The 21,563-nt window shown below is 52.9% G+C and overlaps 1 protein-coding gene across 7 annotated transcripts in view; it reads right to left on the reverse strand.

Annotated features, from left to right (window-relative positions):
- The window catches only part of TNRC18 (trinucleotide repeat containing 18), a 119,518-nt gene that overhangs the window by 49,004 nt on the left and 48,951 nt on the right, over positions 1–21,563 (reverse strand). For 5 of the 7 annotated variants that reach the window (XR_007519518.1, XM_049902650.1, XM_049902655.1 and 2 more), the window contains 8 exons: positions 20,165–20,588; positions 17,571–18,557; positions 10,986–11,161; positions 10,020–10,156; positions 9,689–9,817; positions 7,795–7,966; positions 5,761–6,124; positions 1,961–2,236 (listed from right to left, as the gene is read on the reverse strand). Coding sequence is in view for 6 of the 7 variants with exons in the window: in XM_049902650.1 (XP_049758607.1) it covers positions 1,961–2,236; positions 5,761–6,124; positions 7,795–7,966; positions 9,689–9,817; positions 10,020–10,156; positions 10,986–11,161; positions 17,571–18,557; positions 20,165–20,588 (2,665 nt within the window). In the remaining variant the exon portion in view is untranslated. The remainder of the gene's footprint in view (positions 1–1,960; positions 2,237–5,760; positions 6,125–7,794; positions 7,967–9,688; positions 9,818–10,019; positions 10,157–10,985; positions 11,162–17,570; positions 18,558–20,164; positions 20,589–21,563) is intronic. The other 2 variants (XM_049902652.1, XM_049902653.1) reach the window with 2 other exon arrangements.

Here is a 21,563-nt window from a genome sequence, read left to right on the forward strand (position 1 = left end):
CTCTGCTCCTGGATCTGGTTTCTCACAGGGCAAACAGAGGCCCTGTCCCCTGGTACTGTCATGTCCACCTCTGGGTTAGGGTCCCCAGCTCCCTCTACCCACTTCTTCCTAAAAACTTGGGGGGCCATCTGCTTCAATGTGGGAGCTGAGCTCTGGCAAGAGGGTGCAAAAACCGGGGAGCCAAGCCCTGGCTTTGGAAGAAAAGGAAAAAAACGGTGCATGGCGGAGGAGCCATGGGCACTCAGCCAAGGTTGGGAAGTAAGGCTCAGGGGCACGAAGAGAGAGCGAGATGGAGAACCAACCAGACTCCCCCCCTACTCCGAGGCTCCAGGCTGGGGGAGGCCTCAGAAACCAGGCTGGATGGAGACGTGGTGGCCTCTCTTCTCACCCTGGCAGCAGCCCAGGAAACCGTGAGCCTATGCTGTGCTACTTCCTGGTCACCCAAATCGGTCTTTGCCAATTTGGAGGGGAGGTATGGAAAGGGAGAAGAGAGACCAGGAATATGAGAACAAGGCTGGAAAACAGAGCCGTGCAGCCCCAGGGACCTCTTCTACATCTTGCCCAAGCAAGTTTGTGTCCAGATATGCCAGGACGCACCCCGCAGCCTGGCTCAAGCAGCACCAAAGGTCAAGAATCTGACATCTAGGTGCTGCTCCCCAGGCTCTGGGGGTTCCTCCAGCCCTAACAAGACTCTGCCCTGAAGCAAACCCTAAAACTATACCTAGGACACATTTCCCAGGATTCACTTGCTCCCTCTTCTTGGAACATTTTTGATTGAAGGATCTGAAGGGTCTCAGACATTTCTAACCTGAGAAGTCCAATTCTTAGGTTAGAAAAAGTCAGAGCCAAAATGTTTTCAGAGCTTACCGAGTCTGACCCTTGCTTTTTATAAAGGATGCGACAGAGGCCCCCCGGCTGAGGCAGGGGCTGAGCGGAGGCCAAACCAGGCCACTGGACTCCCAGACCAGTGCTCTTTCTGAAGCCCCACACTGTGTCCCTCAGCATGGCCATGAAGCCGATGCTTTCGCATTTAAAAAAAGCGAGAGATGTCCAACTGTCTTGCCCCTGCACTGCCCACATGCCTTTCAAAACAGAAATCCCTGTTGGAACACAAATCTTGGCAAATAAATAGTTCTTAACCAGTGCTAGGTAGGAATTAGAGCTTAAGAAAATAAAACACAAGCAAACAGCTCAAAAAAATAAAAAGATGATGCTGGCGGTGAAAGCAGTTGACTTTAAACCTGCAAAATGGAATGAATGCCAATAGCAACCAGGGATATTTGAATAATAGAGAAAAGCAGTAGGCTGCATTAATTTCATCGCTACTCCTTTTGGGGTGGTGAGGAGGAGGGTGAGGGAAGAGGAACAAAATGGAGAAAAGCATCAACCTAATTGTCTAGTAAAGACACAGCAAGAGAGACAATGCACACGGGTTTAGTTAAAAATGAACTCGATATGTTTAATAAAGCTTGGTATTACCAAAATTGCGGTACAGACATCAAGTCACACGCCCACACGACAGAATTCCATTTACAAAATGTTCCTCAGGAAGCCTCCACCGGGCCGCCCATGCCAAAAGAGAACCCAACCCAAGCCTGTTGTCTAGGTGGGCAAAAAAAGTGAGAAGGAACTTAGGGTGCGGTAAGGGAGGGGCGGAGAGGAGGGAGAGTGGACAAAAGTGAAGACTAAAAACCAGTCCATAGAAAAGCTCAAAAAGAGCTAGCCAATGATATTATCACAATGATACAACTAAAAACAAAAATAATTAGGCGAATAAGGCAGGCTACGCTGCCAAGAACCAAGATGGCTGCCCTTCCTGTGGCCATCCAAGATGGACGACCTCAGTGTCTGCCATCTCTCTCCTGTGGGCATGCTCTCTCGATCTCTCTCTTTCTCTCTCGCTCTCACGCACTCTCTCGCTATAAAACATGGAAGGTATTTTGTGTTTTGAGCTAGTAACCTTGGTCAAACGAGTCCTCCGAAGAGTCGCTGAAGGAGGAACGAGCGTCGGCCTCTCGGAGCAGCAAACAAAATGGCTGCTTCCTGCTAGCGGCCGGCTTGGGTTTCAGAGTCCGGGTGGCCACTAGGCCCCGCTTGGACAGCTTGGGGCCTCCGGCGGGCTTGTTGTTCTTGGCCACCATGCCACACAGAAGGGAAGATGTCAATTTGGAGCTGGAGGGGCCTTGATCAGACCACTCATCCTTCAGGAATTCCTCATCTTCCTCGGAGTCGGTATCTGCAGTCAAAGTAGTTTTTAATAGAGATAAGTCACAGACGCTAGTGGAGGAATTGGTCTCTTTATTTTATTGATTTTAGAAGTTTGGGAAACATTCTGGTGCAAGCCAGAGCAGAGAGGTCCAGGTGCCCGTTGGCCATGGAAAAAAACTTGGTTATGCCACAGGCTCTCCTCCCTGGCCAGGGCTTCTTGCCTTTCACCTGGGGAGGCCTCCCAGCAGCAGGCCTCGCGTAGCTGGTCTTTTGTGTGCTTAAGAGTCAGGCCCATTCTAGTCTGGACGCTGCCAGCATCACCCACCATCAGTGACTTCAGTGAACACCAGAGGTGAGGCAGTTTTCCCAGGCACGAGAGGACATGGTGATCACTGCCGGCTGCCCCCTATCCCCAGGGATTGCGCCCAGCCCAGGGGAAAAAGAGCTCAACCAAAGCTCTTCTCCCCAAAATACAGGCACCCGGGGGCAAGTTGGAGCCACCTCGTGTGGGCTGTAATTGTGTACATCTCTTTCCAACTCCCCAATTAATGATTTCACCTTGTTGGATTGAAACCAGCCGTGGTGAGAGTATTTACACCAAGGCAAATGGCAAACAATTACAAGTCAAGGCGTTTGTTTTTTTTCTTTCTGAGAGCTGAATGACCAGCTCACCACTGCTGGCTTCCCCTCCCCTAAGTCTTCAGCCTGTGCGGTTGAGGCCAAAGGTTTTCAAACTTTCCTGGCAGAAGGCCAACCAACTTTGGGGAGGGGTACTGCCACAGGTGAATAGTGCCAGTCCCATCCCAAGCCCACCCCAAACCCGCTCACACCCTTCATATCTGTTTTACATATTGGGCTGCCAAACAAGATTGCGATGGAAGAAAGGGCTCCACAGCCAAAGATCATAATCTCTTGATCTGACACAATCCATACAGAACGTGAGGAATGTTAACAAATGCAGCTACAGCGCTGGCTTGTCCAAGTCCAAAAGAAACTGCACATGGGGGAGGGAGGTAGGTCTCTGGCTGCTTCCACAAACATCTACATCTTCCGCTCCAATCAAGACCAGTCACAAGGTTGGCCTAGCAACGCAGGGGTAGGATACATAACACCAAGCTGCCACCCACTGCCTAACCCAACCATAGTTCTCATGTTCTCCTGCAACACCTGCCCTTCATGAGATCACATCCCAGGCTGGAGACTCCTGGGAGTGACAATAACCAAACTGCCTTCCCACAAGAACCCACCAACCATGCCACCTGCCCCTTCCAACCCTGACTGAAAGAAGAAAAAAGTCCTGTTCTCTCATTCCTCATCTCCCAGTACAGCAGCTCTCTACTGGAAAGGCACAGCCCCTGACCTCTTTGGAACCTTGTACTCTCAATTTGCCTAAAAAAGCAAAAGAGCAAATAAAAAAATTGTTTTTAATTAAAATAAGAACAAAGACAAGAGCTCTACCCACAGATAGTGGCATACCATAGCCATCCTCTAGCTGGAGATGGCCTTCTGACTTTGTTATTACAGTTAGAACCTATTTCTCTTTCCTAGGGAGTCCGTGGGTGGCACAAATGGTTAAGCACTCGACTATTAGCCAAAAGGTTGGCTGTTCGAATCCACTCAGAGGTGCCTTGGGAGAAAGACCTGGCAACCTGCTCCCAAAGGGTCGCAGCTTTGAAAATCCTATAGAGTACGGTTCCATTCTGAGACATATGGGGTCACCATTATCTGGAATTGACTCAACGGCAACTAGTTCTCTTGCTGAGACTGGTGTTTTAGGTAAAGGCATAACCAGGTCACGTAGACAACTGTGAACATTCCTTCACACATAAACACACACACGCACACCTGGCTGCAGGAGACTCACCACCTCAGAGCACCCACGTCTACCTCCACCCCATGCATTCCCACCTGTAAATGCAGACAGTGGGGGTTCCTCTAGCAACCTGCCAGGCCACACTCATAGATCATGCTCCCCTAGAAGATCAAAGGAGCAGCAATCTCCTCCCCACCCTCATTCTGCACCGCCTGGTAACAACTGAGATGGAAAGAGCAAAGGAAACCCTTTTCTTCTTCATAGTTACAGGTCTCTGAAACTGTTCCTTTTCCACTTGTGCCCACACTGTGGCCTGAGGTCTGGGTGATACCATTCTGACCATGCCCATATCAATCAGGGAGGCACAGGAGCTATATCAACCTCAAGTGTCCATAGCACTCATCCTCAGCACAAAAGGAGACAAAAAAGAGCGGCTGGCCTCATGTCCACTTAAGCGTCAGACTTGGAGGCCCTCTAGTCAGAGCACGAACATTGAAAAAATAGCCACAGCGTAATCCTGGGCCAGGTGCCACAGTGAGCTTTACCCACATGAGCTCACTTAAGGCTAACATCAGCCCTGCCAGGCAGGTAAGGATATCTGGACTCCATATCAATAAAAGTTTTCTTTTCTTAAGAAAACACATTTTATTGTAACATTAACTTGCACTTTGACATTCAAACTCTGCCCAATGAGCCACCCAGAACCAGTTAAAAGCTAGAGATACACAGCAGCAGGCAGGTGCCAAGGAAAACGCCCTGCACCCCAGCCTGAATGAACAAGGTTGGTCCATCCAGAGTCCAAGAAGGGCCTCCTGGCCTTCCTGTAACTGCAAAATACTTGTTACCTATCTGTCTTGGGGGTAGGGTGTTCAGTCAACAAACATTTAGTGCACACCTACTACACCCTCTAGGCCTCAAAAGGCCATGGAGGGAGGCCATTGGGTGAGCCAAGGTCATCTTCCTCAAGAAAACCACAAGGGCACAATCCGAGTTTTCAGTGAAGGAGCCCCAGTATGGTAGTCCCGAGTTACATATAGCTATTAAATTAAAAATTCAACAGAATTAAATAAATTTGGTTCTTCAGTTGCATGAGCCACATTTCAAGTGCACAACTATACGTAGCTAATGGCTACCATATTGAACAACAGAAATATAGACTTTCCAGAAAGTTCTATCGGACAGTTGAAACAAGCCGACCTAGATTCACGCAGCTCCAACCCTCTCCACCCAAAGGGCACACAGTTTACTTAGCCCCTCCCCTAGCCTCGGCGTCAATAAATACGTTTTCACCAATACATATGGTGCAAAAGCTGTAGCATTTATTGTCGCTACACGTTCCCCGGGCCCCAAAGGGCGGTGCGTCTCCTAACGGTAGGCAAGGCCCAGTCATCGCCACGACCCTCAAACACTCGGAGACCACCACAAACCCTGAGGCTCACAATTAGTCCGAACTGGCCACTTCCGGCAAACAAGCGGAGGACAAAGGTGTGCAGGAAACTTCCGCTCCAACCCACCAATCATGGGCCGCGAAGCCCATGACCCACCAATCACAGGCGCTTCCCTACCACCGGTGCCCGCCAATCGCAGGCACTTCCGCTTCCGGCGCCCCTTCCCCCACCCGCAGAACTAGTGCAAAGAGATGGAAACAAAGAAGCCTTTGACTGTCTCAAACAAAGAGTAAGAGGAGGAGAAAGAGAAGAAACGGCCCGGAGGCGGCGCAGCGCCCTTCCGCTACTTACTGTAGGAGTAGCTGCTCACTTCCGAGGCGAATGGGGAGTGGGCCGACTTGGGCGGGCCTCTGGCCTTGAACCCCACCTCCATCTTCCTGGCTTTGGCCGCCCTTTTGTGTTTACCTTCCCTGGAGGCTTTCAGCGACAAGCTGAGGCCTTTGGCCAGGGCTTTTCTGTCCTTGCTGAGCAGGCCGTCATAAGGAGTCAAGTACCTGCTACAGCCCCCGCTAGTTTTCGATTTCCCCCCAGCACTGTCCGAAAACTTGAAGGTCGAGGACTTCAACTTGTCCTGCTTGGTGAGGGAGAGGGCCTTGTCTAGCTTGCTCGCCAGTTGCTCCTGGTCGCTGGCCATCTTCTTCTTCTTAATCTTCAGCTGGAGAGGAAGATGGGTCATAGGTTAATACGGGGCAAAATGGCAGAGGGGTTTCAGAGCGCACACAAATGAACCTGGGTCGTCATCCTTCAGACTGGCTCTGTGACTTCTGTAAAGGTGCTTAACTTCTTTTTGCCTCATTCTTAAACTGCAGAATGGGGAGCGTTATGTATGGGAAGCAGAGGGCTGTGCTGAAGATGGATAGAGATGAGACACAGAGCACTCATCACAATGCCTGGCACAAACTAACCACTTATTAAGTAGCTGCCACTGTGGTTACAATTATCATTGGCACGGGCACTTCCACTCTGGCTTTCTGGTGCCTCCTAGGGAACTGCTTAGGCAAGCCAGGCTCACCATGAGCTAGAGAAGGCAGCTGGATTAGAGGAGGAGGAAGGGAACCAAGATGGAAAAACCAGACTGTAGCAGGGCGGATCTGCTCATCTCAACCACCTAAGCCTGCTGAAGAAGATGGCTGCATGGCCTAAATCTGCACATCCAACTAAATGGGCAGGAGCTGCCAAGGAAGTGCCTCGCATGTGCCTTGGCTGCCTGAAGCAGAAAGAATGATTAGAGATTTCTCAGATTAAATTCCTGCTTGCGCCTCTACCAGCAAGGGTAGCCATTTGTTGAAGTGAAATGTGCCGTTTCGAAGCCATTAATGCCTCTCATTTGAACGTTTTATCTCCATTTTCTTTAATTGGGTAGCATTTCATAAGGAGGAGAAAAGCTGGGACAGCATCATTTGAACAACACAAGTATCCTTCACAATTTGAGTGTAAAAAGGAGCCAAAGGTGCAAACTGGCTGTCTTTCCCCCTTCCGCATCTGGTCTCCCTATGTGAGTATTCCTGATGGCCAGATCAACCAAAACCGCTCCTTCCCACAGGGCTTCCTGGGCAGGGATGACAAGGTGGACTAGTATTTAGAGATGAGGGCCTTAAGTGGATGATTCCAACGCTCCGCAGGAATAAGAAAAATCAAGGAGTTGGCACTCGCCCATCACCCCTGGAACGTTCACAGAGGAAATTACAGCAGCATCAGCCCTTGTTCCTTAGCACTACAGAATGGTGAAGCTGCTCATTAAACAATTACACTGTTCAACAACAGAGTAATTGTATTATTTGGCTAAGAACGTGCAGTCTCCTTGCTTGGCTTCAGCAAAGGGTCATGTAGATGTGTCAGAGGAGATAGAGCTGCTAGTCCCAGCTCAGCCTTGGAAGCTGTTAGTTGGATAGGTCCCTGACTGCCTCTGGGCTTTAATTTCCCCCTCTCTACAATAAAAAAAGGTCCCTTGGTGGCACACAGTTTGCACTCAACTACTAACCTAAAGGTTGGCAGTTCGAACCCACCCAGTGGCACCATGGAAGAAAGGCGTGGCAATCTGCTTCCATAAAGAGGACAGCCAAGAAAACCCAAGGAGCAGTTCTACTCTGTAACACATGTGGTTGCCATGAGTTGGAATCAACTCAATGGCAACAGGTTTGGTTGGGTTTTTTTGTACAGTAAGGAATGTGGGACAAGAGTCATTCTGACACTGGGATAATCATTTCTAGCATTTCTGTACTACAGTTGGGGCCAACAGACCTGCAAAGGAAACGTAAACTCCAGTGCATCCCCGGGCCTCCCCCCCGGAGGATCTAAGCACACCCAGGAGACAGGGCCACTGACCTGGCTCATGAAGTCATTAGAGGTTTCATGCTCGTCCCAAGTCTGGCTCCTGCCCCTCGCTTTCCCAATTCCAATGAGGGCATCATGTTCCTCTTCGGCCCCCTTGTGTCTTTTTCTTATCCCCGCTCCCAGTTCGAAGTCATCGGATGTCAGCAGGGACTTGCTGCTCAGCCTGAAACCCAGATGCACCGCTGGTCAGCACCCTAGCTGGGCAACATGCACGGGCTCGGGGGCCACACTCGCGGCCCTGCAGGGCTGGGCGCTGGACGCTGCAGCACACACAGACGACAGGGACAGGTCTGGGATATTTGCAAGTGAGGCAGAATGAGAGTTTCGTGTGAAAGAGAAACTTCAAGTCAGCATCCTCTGCCGGCCTCTTCTCTTGAGCTCTTTCACACACACACACACACGCGCACACACGTCTCTGCATGGTTAGGTACTTCTCTACGAAAATGCGCCAAGAACAAGGATCAGAAATGCCAACGATCCACCAAGACGGGAGGGAGAGGATTAAGGCCCAGAGGCTTTGATGAAGGACCGTTCACTGGTCTCCTGTATCGGAGTATCCTGTACCCTGCCCTTGAGCTAAAGCTTCATGAGTAATTATAATAAAAGCAACTCGTTTTTATTTGGCACATAATGTCCTTGAGGAGCCCTGGTTGCGCAATGGTTAAACACCTCGGCTGCTAACGGAATGGTGGGCGGTTCAAACCCATCCAGGGGGAGAAAGATCTGGCAATCTGCTTCCATTAAGATTACAGCCTAGGAAACACTATGGGGCAGTTGTACTCTGTCACAAGGGGTCCCTAGAAGTCAGAATCGACTCAAGGGGACCTCGCAACAATAATACGTGCCCTGCACTGTGTGAGCAGTTTGTTTCACGCCGCCCAACAGTGCTTTGCCGTACGTAGTGCATTTTATAGATGACAACATTGGGGCTCAGAAAAGCTAACCGTCGACCAAGGTCATGATCAGTGGTGCAGTGGAGCTGGGACTCAAAAGCAGGAAGGTCACCCAACTCAAGGGGCCGAACTACCCATGAGGCCCACGGTGCCAGCAGCCCCGCCTCTGGCTGTCTTTTCCAGGAGCCCCTTCCCTTCCCAACAGTGGCTGATGATGACGTGTTTCTTCCTTTCGCCTTCCTCTTTTCAGTCAGGAACATCCCAAGAGGTTCCACACAAGACGAGGGGGCCTACGGGGCCGTTTTCTCCCGGAAAGACCCGTGCTGCCCCACTGCCTCCCTCTGAGCCTTCCAAAGGCACCCTGGGGGCCCCTCAGCTTCCACTGGGCTCCCCAGCGTCCACCCGCCCTGATGTCCCAGGCTGAGGGATGCTCCGGCCTGTTCTGATGGGTCTCCTTTGGCTCGCGCTACCTGATACGCAGGGAGAATCAAAGCATCTCCCCTGTCTATCTGGGGGTCCCACTGGAGGGAGTGTCCAGGAAAACCTCCAGGAGGTGCCACACGAAGCTTCTGCTGCTGCCCAAGGAGCCTGTCAAGGTGTTCGAAGGAGGTGCCCCTGGCAGCAGGGAGTCAGGCCGAGTCAGGTGCCGTGGGGGCAGGTGCTGTGTGGAGAAGAGCAGGAGCGGGTCCCTAGCCGTGGAGGACACAGGCGTGGCAGGAAGACAGCGGCACAGCACTCAGGTTGTGGCATGAAACAATCTCCCGCTGGGGTCCTTCCTCCCGCGCTCAGTCAGCCTATGCCGCCGCCATTCCTCGCTCACCCTCCAGGCCCAGGCACTGTGCTCCTTAGGAGCTAGGTTCCAGGCAGGCTGAGCCCCAGGGACCCAAGGTCCCACAGGCCAGCCGCGGGAGTGCGAGGGCCGCCGGGCCCCAGGCGGTCTCCTCCCCTCCGAGCTCTGTGCAGCCCCCGACCCACCGAGGGGCCAGCCTTACTTTCCGCTACTGTCGCGGCTCTTCCCTCTCTTGCGGGGGGGTGACAGGGCGCTCAGGGCGTGGGTCCGTTTCCGCGGCCTGCCAGGGCCTCTGCGTGCCAAGCTTCTATGGGGGTCCTCGCGCCTGTCCCTTAAAGAGAATCACACGCTTGGCTGTGAACCTGGGAGGGCGGGAGGGGGGGCACGGAGAAAGGGCGCACAATGCGCACACATCACCCAGGTCCACACACACGCGCAACCACACGTCTGAGCGCCAGCACCCACGGCGTTCCGAGCAGGCCCTGCACTGCCTAACCTGGCCCGGCGGGAGGCTATGGAGGGGGCATACTCACTCAGAGTCCCGGCGCCGCTGCAGCTTCACCAGCTCGCGCTGCTTCTCCTTGTACTGCCGCTGCACCTCGGCCAGCCGCATGCGGAAGTCCAGCTCCATGGCATCCATGCTCTCCAGGGAGGACTTCATGGCATACATCTGCAGAGGGTGAGGGACAGAAGGAGGGTGGGATGAAAGGTGCTGGCGGCCTGGACCCAGAGACTCCCGGCCTGCTCCCAGACCTCCTTCCACAGTGGGGACACATGGGGCTCACGGTGAAGAGCAAGGGCTTTGGAGTCACAGAGACCGCAGTGTGAACCCCCCTTCCTGCTGCTGACTAGCTGTGGCCTGGAGCAAAGTGCAGACTCCTCACCTTGAAGATAACCAGCTGCCGTGGAGTCAGTTCCGACTCACGGTGACCCCATGTGTGTGTCAGAGTAGAACTGTGCTCCACAGGGTTTTCAATGGCTGCTTTTTCAGAAGAAGATTGCCAGGCCTATCTTCCGGGGCACCACTGGGTGGACTCGAACCACCAACCTTCTGTGAGCAGCGGAATGCATTACCGTTTACACCACCCACTAAGTCCACCTTGAAGACAGGCCATGGTTCGGACTCTGCAGGGCTGTTCCAATGCTACTTTAGCTCACGTATGAAAGCACAGCACACTGCCTTCAACCATTGCCTTGTACGCTGGACTATTTTATCTGTGGGGGCTCAGGACCCCGCAGAACCAAGTTTGGCCCAAGGTCTGCCTTCTCCACAATCATTCATGCATGCTGGGAGGCATGCCCAACAGGTTATCGGATGGGTAAACTGAGGCACAGAGAAGGGGAAGCGCAGCCAGGCAAGTCAGGGGCAGAAGCTGGGTGCAGGTCTGGCCCTTCTGACCCCAAAGCCAGACAGGCCCCAGCCGACACAGCATCTCCGGAGAGAACCCCCACCCCACCCTGCCCTGCCCTGCCCCGCCCACCCCAGGCCAGACCCTCACCCGCTCTTCCTTCTTCTGCATCCAGCTGTACTTCTTGTTGGGGTTCAGTTCACGGGGCAGCCGTAGACTCTTAAGTGGGTCCACAAAGGGGCTGTCCAGCACCTCCTGTAGCATATGGCTGCTGGCTGCCAGCAGGCTCTCCAGTGAGGGCCGTGTGGCCACACCCCGCTCCGCACCTGCAGACACAGCCAGGTGAGCCCATGTAGCAGAGAGGTCCAGCCCAAAGGCATGGCAGCCAGTACCCCTCTGGGCCCAAAGCGGGAGGCAGAAGCCGGAGTGAGCCACAGGACCCCACCGAGATCCAACTGGATCAAGCCCTCCCAAGACTGGGAGCTAGTGCTAAGAGGTGAGAACAGGTGAGAAGACAGAGGCCTGGCACAGCCAGTGTGTGCTAACCAGAGAAAGACTCAGGACAGCCGCTCACTGCCAACAAGAGGGTCTTTCTAGGAACATGCCTCTTTTTTGCTCTTCTGTACTTAAAATTTCCCAAGATAAATATGCATGGATTTCATCATCAGAAAAAAACAAACCCAAAATTAAAAAGAGCCCTAAACTGTAAAAGTGATATGAAGCCTTCCTCCTCCGCAATGAACAGGTGTCTACCAGAAGGGTGCCACTGTTGACAGTTACTGGTAGAAGGTTCCGGAAAAGGCTACACATATCCAAATATATGTAACATACATGGACATCTTATTTTTTTTATATATATAAATGGTATCAATCAATACAGACTACACTTGGCTTTTTTCTACTTAACATCTTTTCATGCTGGCACATAACAAACAAATCCACCTTCATCCATGAACCTTGGAAAATTGCTATTTCTGTAGCTCAAAAGCATTAGAATATTGGCGATTTTTATATGGCTCAGCCCAACAATAGACAAGTGGTAACTCTGGTGAAGGGTAAGACAATACACAACACTGGAGAAGCCAGCATAACCTGTCCAAGGCAAGATCATGGAAGCTCCATAAACACATCCAAACTCCCTGAGGGACCAAATTACTGGGCTGAGAGCTGTGGGGACCATGGTCTCAGGGAACATCTAGCTCAATGGGCATAACATAGTCAAAAAATATGTTCTACACTCTAGTGAGTAGCTTCTGAGGTCTTCAAAGCTTGTGAGTGGCCACCTAAGATACCCCACTGGTCTCACCCTGTGTGGAGCAAGGGAGAATGAAGAAAACTAGAGATACAAGGGAGTGTTTAGTCCAAAAGACTAATGGACCCCAACTACCACAGCCTCCACCAGACTGAGTCCAGCACAACTAGATGGTGCCCAGCTACCACCACTGACTACTCTGTCAGGGATCACAACAGAGTTCCAGACAGAGCTGGAGAAAAATGTAGAAAAAAATTCTAACTCACCAAAAAAAAAAAAAAGACCAGACTTACTGGTCTGACAGAGACTGGAGAAACCCCCAGAGTATGGCCCCCGGATACCCTTATAGCTCAGTAATGAAGTCACCCTGAAAATCACCCTTCAGCCAAGGACTGGACAGGCCCATAAAGCAAAATGAGACTAAAGGGGCACACCAGTCCAAGGGCAAGGACTAGAAGGCAGGAGGGGATAGGAAAGCTGGTAACAGGGAACCCAAGGTCAAGAAGGGAGACTTGACACATCGTGTGGTTGGTAACCAATGTCACAAAACAATACATGTACTAATTGTTTAATGAGAAGCTAGTTTGTCCTGTAAACCTTCATCCAAAGTACAATAAAAAAAAGACTCTCAAAAAGTAAAGTAAGATAAAAAAAAAAATTTTTTTTAAAGAATATGCACTCAAAAAAGAAAGCTGCTTCTAATTTTCTACGGATGTTTTCTTTGTGATCTAATACATGGATCAACTTTTGTGCACGCTCCTCACGCGCTTAGGAAAAAGCACATTCTCCATTATCAATGCATAAGTTCCTTAAGATTTTCGTTAGTGATTGTTTAGGTCAGGGTATCTCGACCCCGGCATTATGGGCATTTTGGGTCAGGTCGTTCTCTGCTGGGTTGTTCACTGCAGGGTTGTTCATAGCATTGCTGGCATCTAGCCACTAGATGTCAGTGGTACACCTGCCCCTAAGCTGTGACAACCACAAATGTCTCCAGACTTGGCCAAATGTCCCCAGGGGCGGGGGGGGGGGGGTAGAGGAAGCACTCCTAGTTGAGAATCGCTGGTTATGATCCTCTAGATCCTTAGAGAAACTGAGGCCACAAAGCAGGGCCTCGCATCAGCTTTCAGATATGAAAGGAACAGATTAGGCACAGAGAAGCAAGCAGGAGGAACAGGGGAAGATAAATGCCCCACTACACGGAGACTACCAACAAACCAAGGAGCAGAGCTGAAAAGAGACAACGACCTTACCCAGAGCCAAGAGAGAGAGAAAGCCTTCCCCTAGAACGAGCACCCTAAATTCGGACTTCTAGACTCCTGAACTGTGAGAAAACAAATTTGTTAAAGCCACTCGCTTGAGGTATTTCTGTTATAGTGGCACTAGGAAACTAAGAACTGGGTATTAGATGAAAGCCTTCCAGCCCCCACAACGACAATGTTTACACATCCCCACCCTACTTCCAGCTCCTCCGAGTCACAGGGGTCTTTGGTGCTGACAGACAAGAGACCGAGCATGACCCTGTCACCCCCTCGCCCTCCAAAAAGCTGGCTTGCCAAGTTCTCCCTGCTAGTAGCAAGGAAAACCGGGGGGACCGTTAGGCCTGCCTGGGGGTTCCACCAGTGAGAAGGCCCCTGGGAGGCACCATAACACTGCAAGCCAGGGCCAGGTGGAACTAGGTGGCATCAGAGGCCGAGGGCAGCTAGAAGGAGAGGAAGGGAAGTGACAGCCCGCCAGGTCACCTGGTCCGGTCAGACACATCTGTGGGGAGCTGCACGCAGAGGCAAAGAGGGAGGGCCCAGAGGCTCCAGAAGTCAGGTGAGGCATGGGAAAACTCAAAGCCTGGCCCCAGGAGGCTAGACCCTGCCTGCAGCATGAACCAATGCAATTCACAGCCCAGCCCAGAACTGCGTCCTAGTCTGTGACACTGTGGGGGATGAAGCTCATTCAGAAAGGGAAGAGGACCCCCAAGCTCCTCCCACCATCTCCTGTGGTTACGTGCCACTTCTACATCGAAGACCTCAAACCAGCCCCAATTTGCCCCCAAACTCCGGATCACAGACCCAGAAGGTGAGACACCCCCGCGGGGAACGATGACAGGCAGCTCAAACCTCACATGCCCAAACAGAACCCCCAACAACTTCCCCCAAAACCTGCTCCTCCCTCAGCCCCCCCTACCCCTCTCAGTATCTGGCAAGTCTGTTCTTCCCTGGGTCAGGCCCAAAACCTGGAGCCCCCCTTGTCCACCTTCATCCAACCCAGCAGCCAGCACAGGTGACCAGGGCTTGGCCCTCCACACCCATCCAGAACCCACGGTTTCTCAGCTCCACCACCACATTATGCTGGCCATAGCTGCCAGCACCCAGGCGCCAGCACCCTGGCCAGGCTACAGCCGCCAGCCCCCAGGCTGGGCTATGGTCTCTTCTCCACACGGCAACCCAAACGACCCCATTTCCATCCAGCTCTATCATTCCAGCTCAAACCACCTTCCCTTGGCTCCCCGTTTCACTCCAAGTAAAATTCAGTTTTATGATGTTCACAAGGCCCCCAGGACCTGCCCTCCGTTTACCTCACCACCAACCTCCCCCCTTGCCCTCCTTCTCCCCCTACACTGGCCAAGTCCACTCTCGGGGCCTCAGAGCCTTTGCATCTCATGGCCTTCTGCCTGGAATGGTTTTCTCCAGAAAAGCCTTCCTCCCTCACTTTCCCCTGGTCTCTACTGCAGCGTCCTGACCATCCCCTACAAGACCGCACCCTGCCCACCTCTACCCTGTCTCCTTCCTGCTGCCTGTTTCTACCTGGCACCTGTCACCAGCAGAGAGCTTCCCACGGGCTGGCCGTGGACTGTCTGATCACCACCAAGCACACAGCAGGAGCTTAATAAGTATTCATTAAAGGAATAATGAATGTAGGGCCCCCAAACAGGAAATCAATCGGCCAAACTGAGACAGGTGTGCAAAAAGAGGAAAGGTGGGCAGCAGCCCCCAAAAGGATAGTTCTGGAAACTCCCTGGCCCCCCAGCCCCCTACTCCTCCCCAGGCTCCCCATCAGCCCCCTTTCAGTTCCCATTTAAACACCCACCAGTTGGTAGGACCAAGGGGATTTTAATTTTCTTCTCAACTTTTTTTTTTTAATCGAATATTTCGGTGAAAGAAAAGCACGAAGAGACTTTAGAACACCACCACGAACAGGCGCAGGCATCAGCTGTGGGGAAACGGCATCTGTACCCATCACGGCTCTCTGGAGACAATTCCAACACAACTACCAAAGAACATTGAAAATGTGCCCTTCTACTTCCATGAAGATTAAAAAACAAACCCTGCCATCGAGTCAACTCCAACTCACAACAACCCTAAAAGACGGGGTAGAACTGCCCCACAGGGTTTCCAAGGCTGTAATCTTTATGGAAGCAGACCACCACTTCCTTCTCCCACACAGCAGGTGGCGAGTTCCAACCGATGACCTTTCAGTTAGCAGCCGAGCGCTTGAGCCACCGCACCACCAGGGCTCCTCCATAAAGATTACAGCCTTAGAAATGCTATAAAAAAACATAGGCCAGCTCTACTCTGTCATATGGGGTCACTCTGAGTCAGAAATGGCCTCAACGCCACCCAACAACAACCACCTGAGATCTGCCCTGAGGAAGAACAGAGCGATGGACCAGGACTTTCCTTCAAGGGTAACCATCACGTGATTTGCCACAAGAAAATGGCCAAGAACAGCCTGACACTCTAGGGTTGGGTACTCAGAGGCTGGGTCCTTCTCCGCTGAGCCAAAACCAGGCAGACCGTAAAACTCACAGCCTTAAAACATGTTTAACGAAGAATATACTGGATATGGAGCACTGAATTTTAAAAAATATGTATTTGGCGAATGAAAAAGCCGGAAACAGATAATGGTGATAGCTGCACAACGCTAAGAACATAATTAAGGTCTCTGAGTTGTACATGTAAAAGATGTTGAACCAGCAGATTTTAATTGTAAGTATTTTTACCACAAAAAAATAGCATATTAAGTGAAGAAGGCATGTTACAAAACACTCTTTACAGTGATTTTTAGAAGTAAATATGCATATGTGTGGGTAGAAAAAGTTCTGGAAGAAATATACCAAAATATTAGCCATGGCACTATCTCTTCAACAGGGCTGTCTGGGCCCCTCCTCTGTGCTGGGCGAAACGGTTGGCGCTCCCTTCTGCTGACAGCTCCCCATTTTCTTTTTTTTAATTTGTTGTGGTGAAACACGTATACAACAAAACTTGCCATTTTAAACATTTTCAAGTATACAATTCAGTCAGTGACATTATCTGCCATATTGTACAGGCATAACACCACCATCTATTTCCAGAAACTCAGCACCCCTTAAGTAATAATTCCCCATTCCTCCATCCCCCCAGCGCCTGATAAACTCTAATCAACTTTCTGTCTCGATGCGTTTGTCTCTATACGTGGAATCATACGTTTGTCCTTTTGCGTCTGATTTATTTAACTCAGCATAGGGTTTTCAGTGTTCATCCGTGTCACAGCATGTGTGGGGACTTCTTTTCTCTTTATGGCTGAGTAACACTCCACTGTATGGATATACTAGATCTTGTTTATCCATTCATCAGTTGATGGACACTTGGGTTGTTTCCACCTTTTGACTACTGTGAGTAACGCTACAATGAACAACGGTGTATGAAAAAACCGTTTGAGTCCCTGCTTTCGATTCTTTTGAGTATACCTAGGAGTGGAATCGCTGAGTGATAAAAAGCCCATTTCCATCAAGTTCATTCTGACTCATAGCGAACTGCCTCACAGGGTTTCCAAGGAGTGGCTGGTGGATTCAAACTGCCAACCTTTTGGTTAGCAGCTATAGCTCTTAACCACTGTGCCACCAGGGCTCTGCTGGGTGATAAGGTACCCCATATTCTTTTATGGACCATCCCTAATTGAGTGGAGGGAGGTGACACACCCCAGCCAAGGGCTGGGAATGGGTCCATCAGCTCCATCTCCCTGGCTTCAGGGTTTGCTTCTGCAAAAGGCGTAAACCCAGGTCAGCCAACGAGAGCACATCTCGGCATTTCTGCCAGAGCTACTAGGAAACTCAGGGCCTTGGGAGAGAGAAAGAGACTGCTGAACTGACTGGCCCACAGGCCTGGGAGAAACTCTTGCTGACCCACCACAAGGAGAGTGAGCCTGTCTTGAAGGAGACAAACAGAAAAAAGGGGAGCAGAGAGAGAGACTGGAAGGAGGTATGAAGAAAGAGAAATTTCAAACGACTTGATCTGAGCACCTGGATCCAGCCATACTTGAAATTCATCACCCAATCACTGCTGGACCTTGGTGTCACGCATCAATAAACTTTCCCGACCTTTTTCTAAAGCCAGTTTAGAGTTTTTATCACTTGCAACTCAAAGGACTGCTAACGCAAAAGATACCAGCACTAGAACGAGAGAAGAAGCATGGCCACAGAGAAACCCTCAGAGCTGACGGCTGGGCACGCTCACCTCCCACCTCCTGGCTCCTCTTCTCCAGCTCCAGCTCGGCGATCTCACTCAACAGGGTGATCCCATGCAGGAAGCTCTGCTCCAGGACGAGGTTCTGGGCGGCTTCCAGCTTCTCCAAGACCTGGGGTCCAGCACCCGGGGAGGGCAAGGACCTGGCCTGAGGCAGCTCCGCTGCTGCTGCCAGGGCGTTCATGCCGGCCAGCGGGTCCTCCAGGCTGGGCAGAGACTCCTCAGAGCCTGCCTCCTCCAGGTAGCAGGAGCTGCCAGGCACAGGTGTGGCCTCCGGGGCCTCAAGGCTCAGGCACTCCCCCTCCCCGGCGGGCAAGTCATGGCCAGGCAATTCCAGGCTGGGTCGGGGCTCACTAGGAGCCACTGGGGCTAAACCTTTCTCAGGCACGGCCTCCCCCATGGGCACATCGACAGGCACCTCCACCGGCTCCTCCTTGGTCTCCACCAGTGTCTCGGGCGTCAGCCTCCCCCCCAGGTCCGGGGCACCCGCGCAGGATTCTGTTCGGCCTGGTGACTCAGTCCGTGCTTCAGCCCCCTCTGCAAAGTCTGGGCACTCAGAGGGCGCTGCACACCCCTGCCCCTCAGGGCTCAGCACCTGGGCTTCCAGCAGACTAGCTCCACAGCCGCCCGAGGGGCTGGGGGCCGGCACGGCCTCGGCAGCAGGCAGCACCAGTGGCGACCCTAGTGGGTGCAGCTCCGAGGGGCTCTCATCCAGGTCCTCCACCTCCGCCTTCACCTCCCGCTCCACCAGTGGCTCTTCCTCTGGGGGTCCCCGCAGCGGCTCAGGGATCTTGGAGGGGGACAGGCGGATGGGCTTGTCTTCAGGCGAGAGCGCCAGGCGCTCAGGTCCATCAGCTGGGAGTGGCACATCAGGGGCCAGGCCGTCGGCATCGGCGGCTGCTGTGGGCTGCAGCAGGAACGGGTAGGGCCTTCCGTAGTGGGGTGGCAGGGCTTGAAATGGATACCTGGGTGGGATATCTGACAAGGATACCGAGAGTCAGTATGCGGCCGAGCCAAACCCCGGGGCCCTCCTCCCACCACATCCCTGGGGGGCTCTGGTCTGATGTCCCCTGGATCCACGTAATACCCCGAGCAGAGACCCATCAGCCACCCTCTGCTTGGCCTGCCTGGGGTTTCTTCTAGTTGGACATCCCAAAGGCCCAAAGGTCACAGAAAGAAAAATTGCCACCATCTTGTCCCCAATGACCTTGAGGTCCTAGAAAAGGCAGGTATCTCTTTTTCTTCCCTCTCCCACCCTGGCACCTGGATCCAGCCATACCTGAAACCACAAGTGGGCCAGGAGTAAATGTTCGGTAAAGTCTACAAAGACCTAAGAGGCCCTCTCCCTGCCTGGACTACCTCTGGTCCCCATTCCCCCAAGGACTCTCACACATTAAAGCAGAGTTGGGGTATCCAATTGGTTCAAAAGTGATAGAGTTCTGGTCCCTTCCCCCCCTTTACTTTACTCAGACTCCCACTTCAGTGTTCTCTGTTGGACGGCGGGGTATCTCTGCTATGCTCTCACTCTAGCCCAGGGCTAGGCAATTGCAGGTGCTGGTCAGAAACCAGATAAAGGTTAGAGAAAGGAAGGCGGCACCCCGTGGGCTGGCGCCGTGCTCAGCACTGGCCATTAGCATCTCATCGAATCTCCCCAGAGATGGGGAGCCACTGGCCCAAGCTCACACAGCATCATGGTGCCACAACCTAAATTCGAACCCAAGTCTACCTACATGCAAACACACGCTCTAATAACTACCAAGAAGGGAAAACACAAGCTCGGTCCCCATCGAAGTCATCTGCCTGCCAAGTCCCTAGACATGGAACAAGGCGCGGGAGCAGGCAGCACATAAAAAAGGGGGTGCTGAAAATGGGCATTTCTGGGCTATTATCATCAGCACGACAATTCAGCATCTACTATGTGCCAGGCAGAGTCCCGGGATGGTACACACGTTTAATGCACTTGGCCGCTAATCGAAAGGTTGGAGGCTCATGTTCACCCAGAGGTGCCTTGGAAGAAAGCCCTGGTGATCTGCTTCCAAAAACTCAGCCACTGAAAACCCTACTGGGCACAGTTCTGCTCGGACACACACGGGGTCGCCATGAGTCAGAAACAACTAGGCGGCACCTGGTTAGGTATTTCCCAGTCTCACAAGACTGTGACAGTGTGGGCTATTCCACAGGTCTTACTTGAAGGTTTAATGCTCAGAATAAGTGGTCCTGAGCAGGTTCTAATGCTAAACCCATTTGTCTTGACACCACCACTGAGGAAGTGGTGCGCAGGGCAAGAAAAACTCTGGTTGACTTGGTTTGGGCACCTGGATCCAGCCATACCTAAAATGAGGAGCTGGAAAGAGATCACATCTGACTGTGTGCTCATGCATTCATTCCAGAGCCTAACACAGGCCCAGTACACAGTAGGTGCTCAACAGAGACAGAATGAATGAATGCATGAGTGAACGAGCTGAGGAGGGATTGGTTTCATCAGCAGCCAGAGCCTGTGCTGATGAAGGCTTGGGCTGCCCAGAGTCAAGGCAGCCAAAGACCCAAAGTCCCAGTCCACCTGATGAGGGGCCAGCACTGCTCACCGGAGAACAAGGCCTGGAAGGGGCTGGGGGCTTCCTTCTCCAGCTCCAAGTCCTTCTTCTCAACGACGTTCTCGGGTGCCTCCTCCTTGCGGGTGATGCTGGGGGCAGGCGGTGGGGAGGCGGGCGGCGGGCTACTGGGGTGGGAGCTAGGCGTGGCAGGGTAGGCATAGCTGGGTGGCTTGGACACGTCCTCCAGCTTCTGGATGACCTTGGCCTTCAGGGCAGCCACAGGGGAAGCACGGGGAGACAGGGGTGGCGGTGGGCTCATGGTCTTGCTGTAGGCACCCGTGGGGCCGGGGGGCTTCCGAGGCAGCAGCCCGGGGCCCGTGGAGGCCAGGCTGGCCTTGCTTGCTGCCTCTAGGCCCCGCCTGCCCACCTTCTCCTCCATCTCCACACGGTGCTCCTGGGCCTTCAGCCGCTCCTGCTGGGGAGGGGGCAGCAGACAGCGTCAGTTCAGCAGGAGCCGTGGGCGCCACTCATCCCGGGGGCCCACTGCCCGGGGAGAAGCCCAGGCAGGGTCCGGGGTCCAGGCCACCTGGCCCCGCCCAGGCCTGACACAGAAGTTCCAGGATGGTTGGCGTGTAACAAGCACAAAGTTCCACATGGAACCCCAGCAGAAGGACTGAGGGTGAGGCCCAGGATGGGGGGCGGCTGCAGGGAGACCGGGGGACGTAGGCGCCTTAGGGGGCCTCCACCTGGAGCCTGAAGCCCTGCTGTGACCCTCCCAGGCAGGGGGTGGGTAGAGGTGTGAGTCTCCTGTAGTGAAAGGCACTGCCCCCTCCTGGACACCTTCAAGTGTCAGGACGTTGGGGGCACCCACACTGAGCTCTCAAAAGCCCTCGGGGCAGCGGCAGCCCCAGCCCTGGCTTTGATGAGCAGCATGTCAAGCCCAGTCTGGCTGTGCTTGCTGAGGCCCATCAGTCCACAGCCTAGGGTAGAACCACCCCACTGGGCTAAGTGCTCCCGTGGTGATAATACCTCCTGAAGCAAGCCAGGGAGGTGGGAGTTATTAACATCTCCAGATGATGAAACTCAGAGAGGTTAAGTCACTTGCCCAAAGGCACCCAGCCAGGTGAGCCAGAGCTAAGATTCGCACCCAGGGTAGTGGCCCCAAGCACCATATGCTTCCAGCGCTGCCTCCGCTAGCCTCCGAGAGGCTACTGAAAAGGATGGGTGTTCCAGAACGCCTCCAAGGAGCCAGGAGGACCGGGGACCTTAGTGAGTCAAACAACACTGAGGGGACCCCTCGCGTCTCCTATCTTAATGGGAGCAGGCCACACAGGTTGGGCAGCCCAGCCAGGCCCTCCACAATTCTGAGAGGCCTCATGGAGAGAAGCCAGGCTGGCCTTGGGCAACAGAGGGAGTCCCCCAGTGCACAAGGCTGCCTCTCCTGCCTCCG

Source organism: Elephas maximus, chromosome 12 (assembly GCF_024166365.1).
Source record: "Elephas maximus indicus isolate mEleMax1 chromosome 12, mEleMax1 primary haplotype, whole genome shotgun sequence".
Lineage (NCBI taxonomy): Eukaryota > Metazoa > Chordata > Mammalia > Proboscidea > Elephantidae > Elephas > Elephas maximus.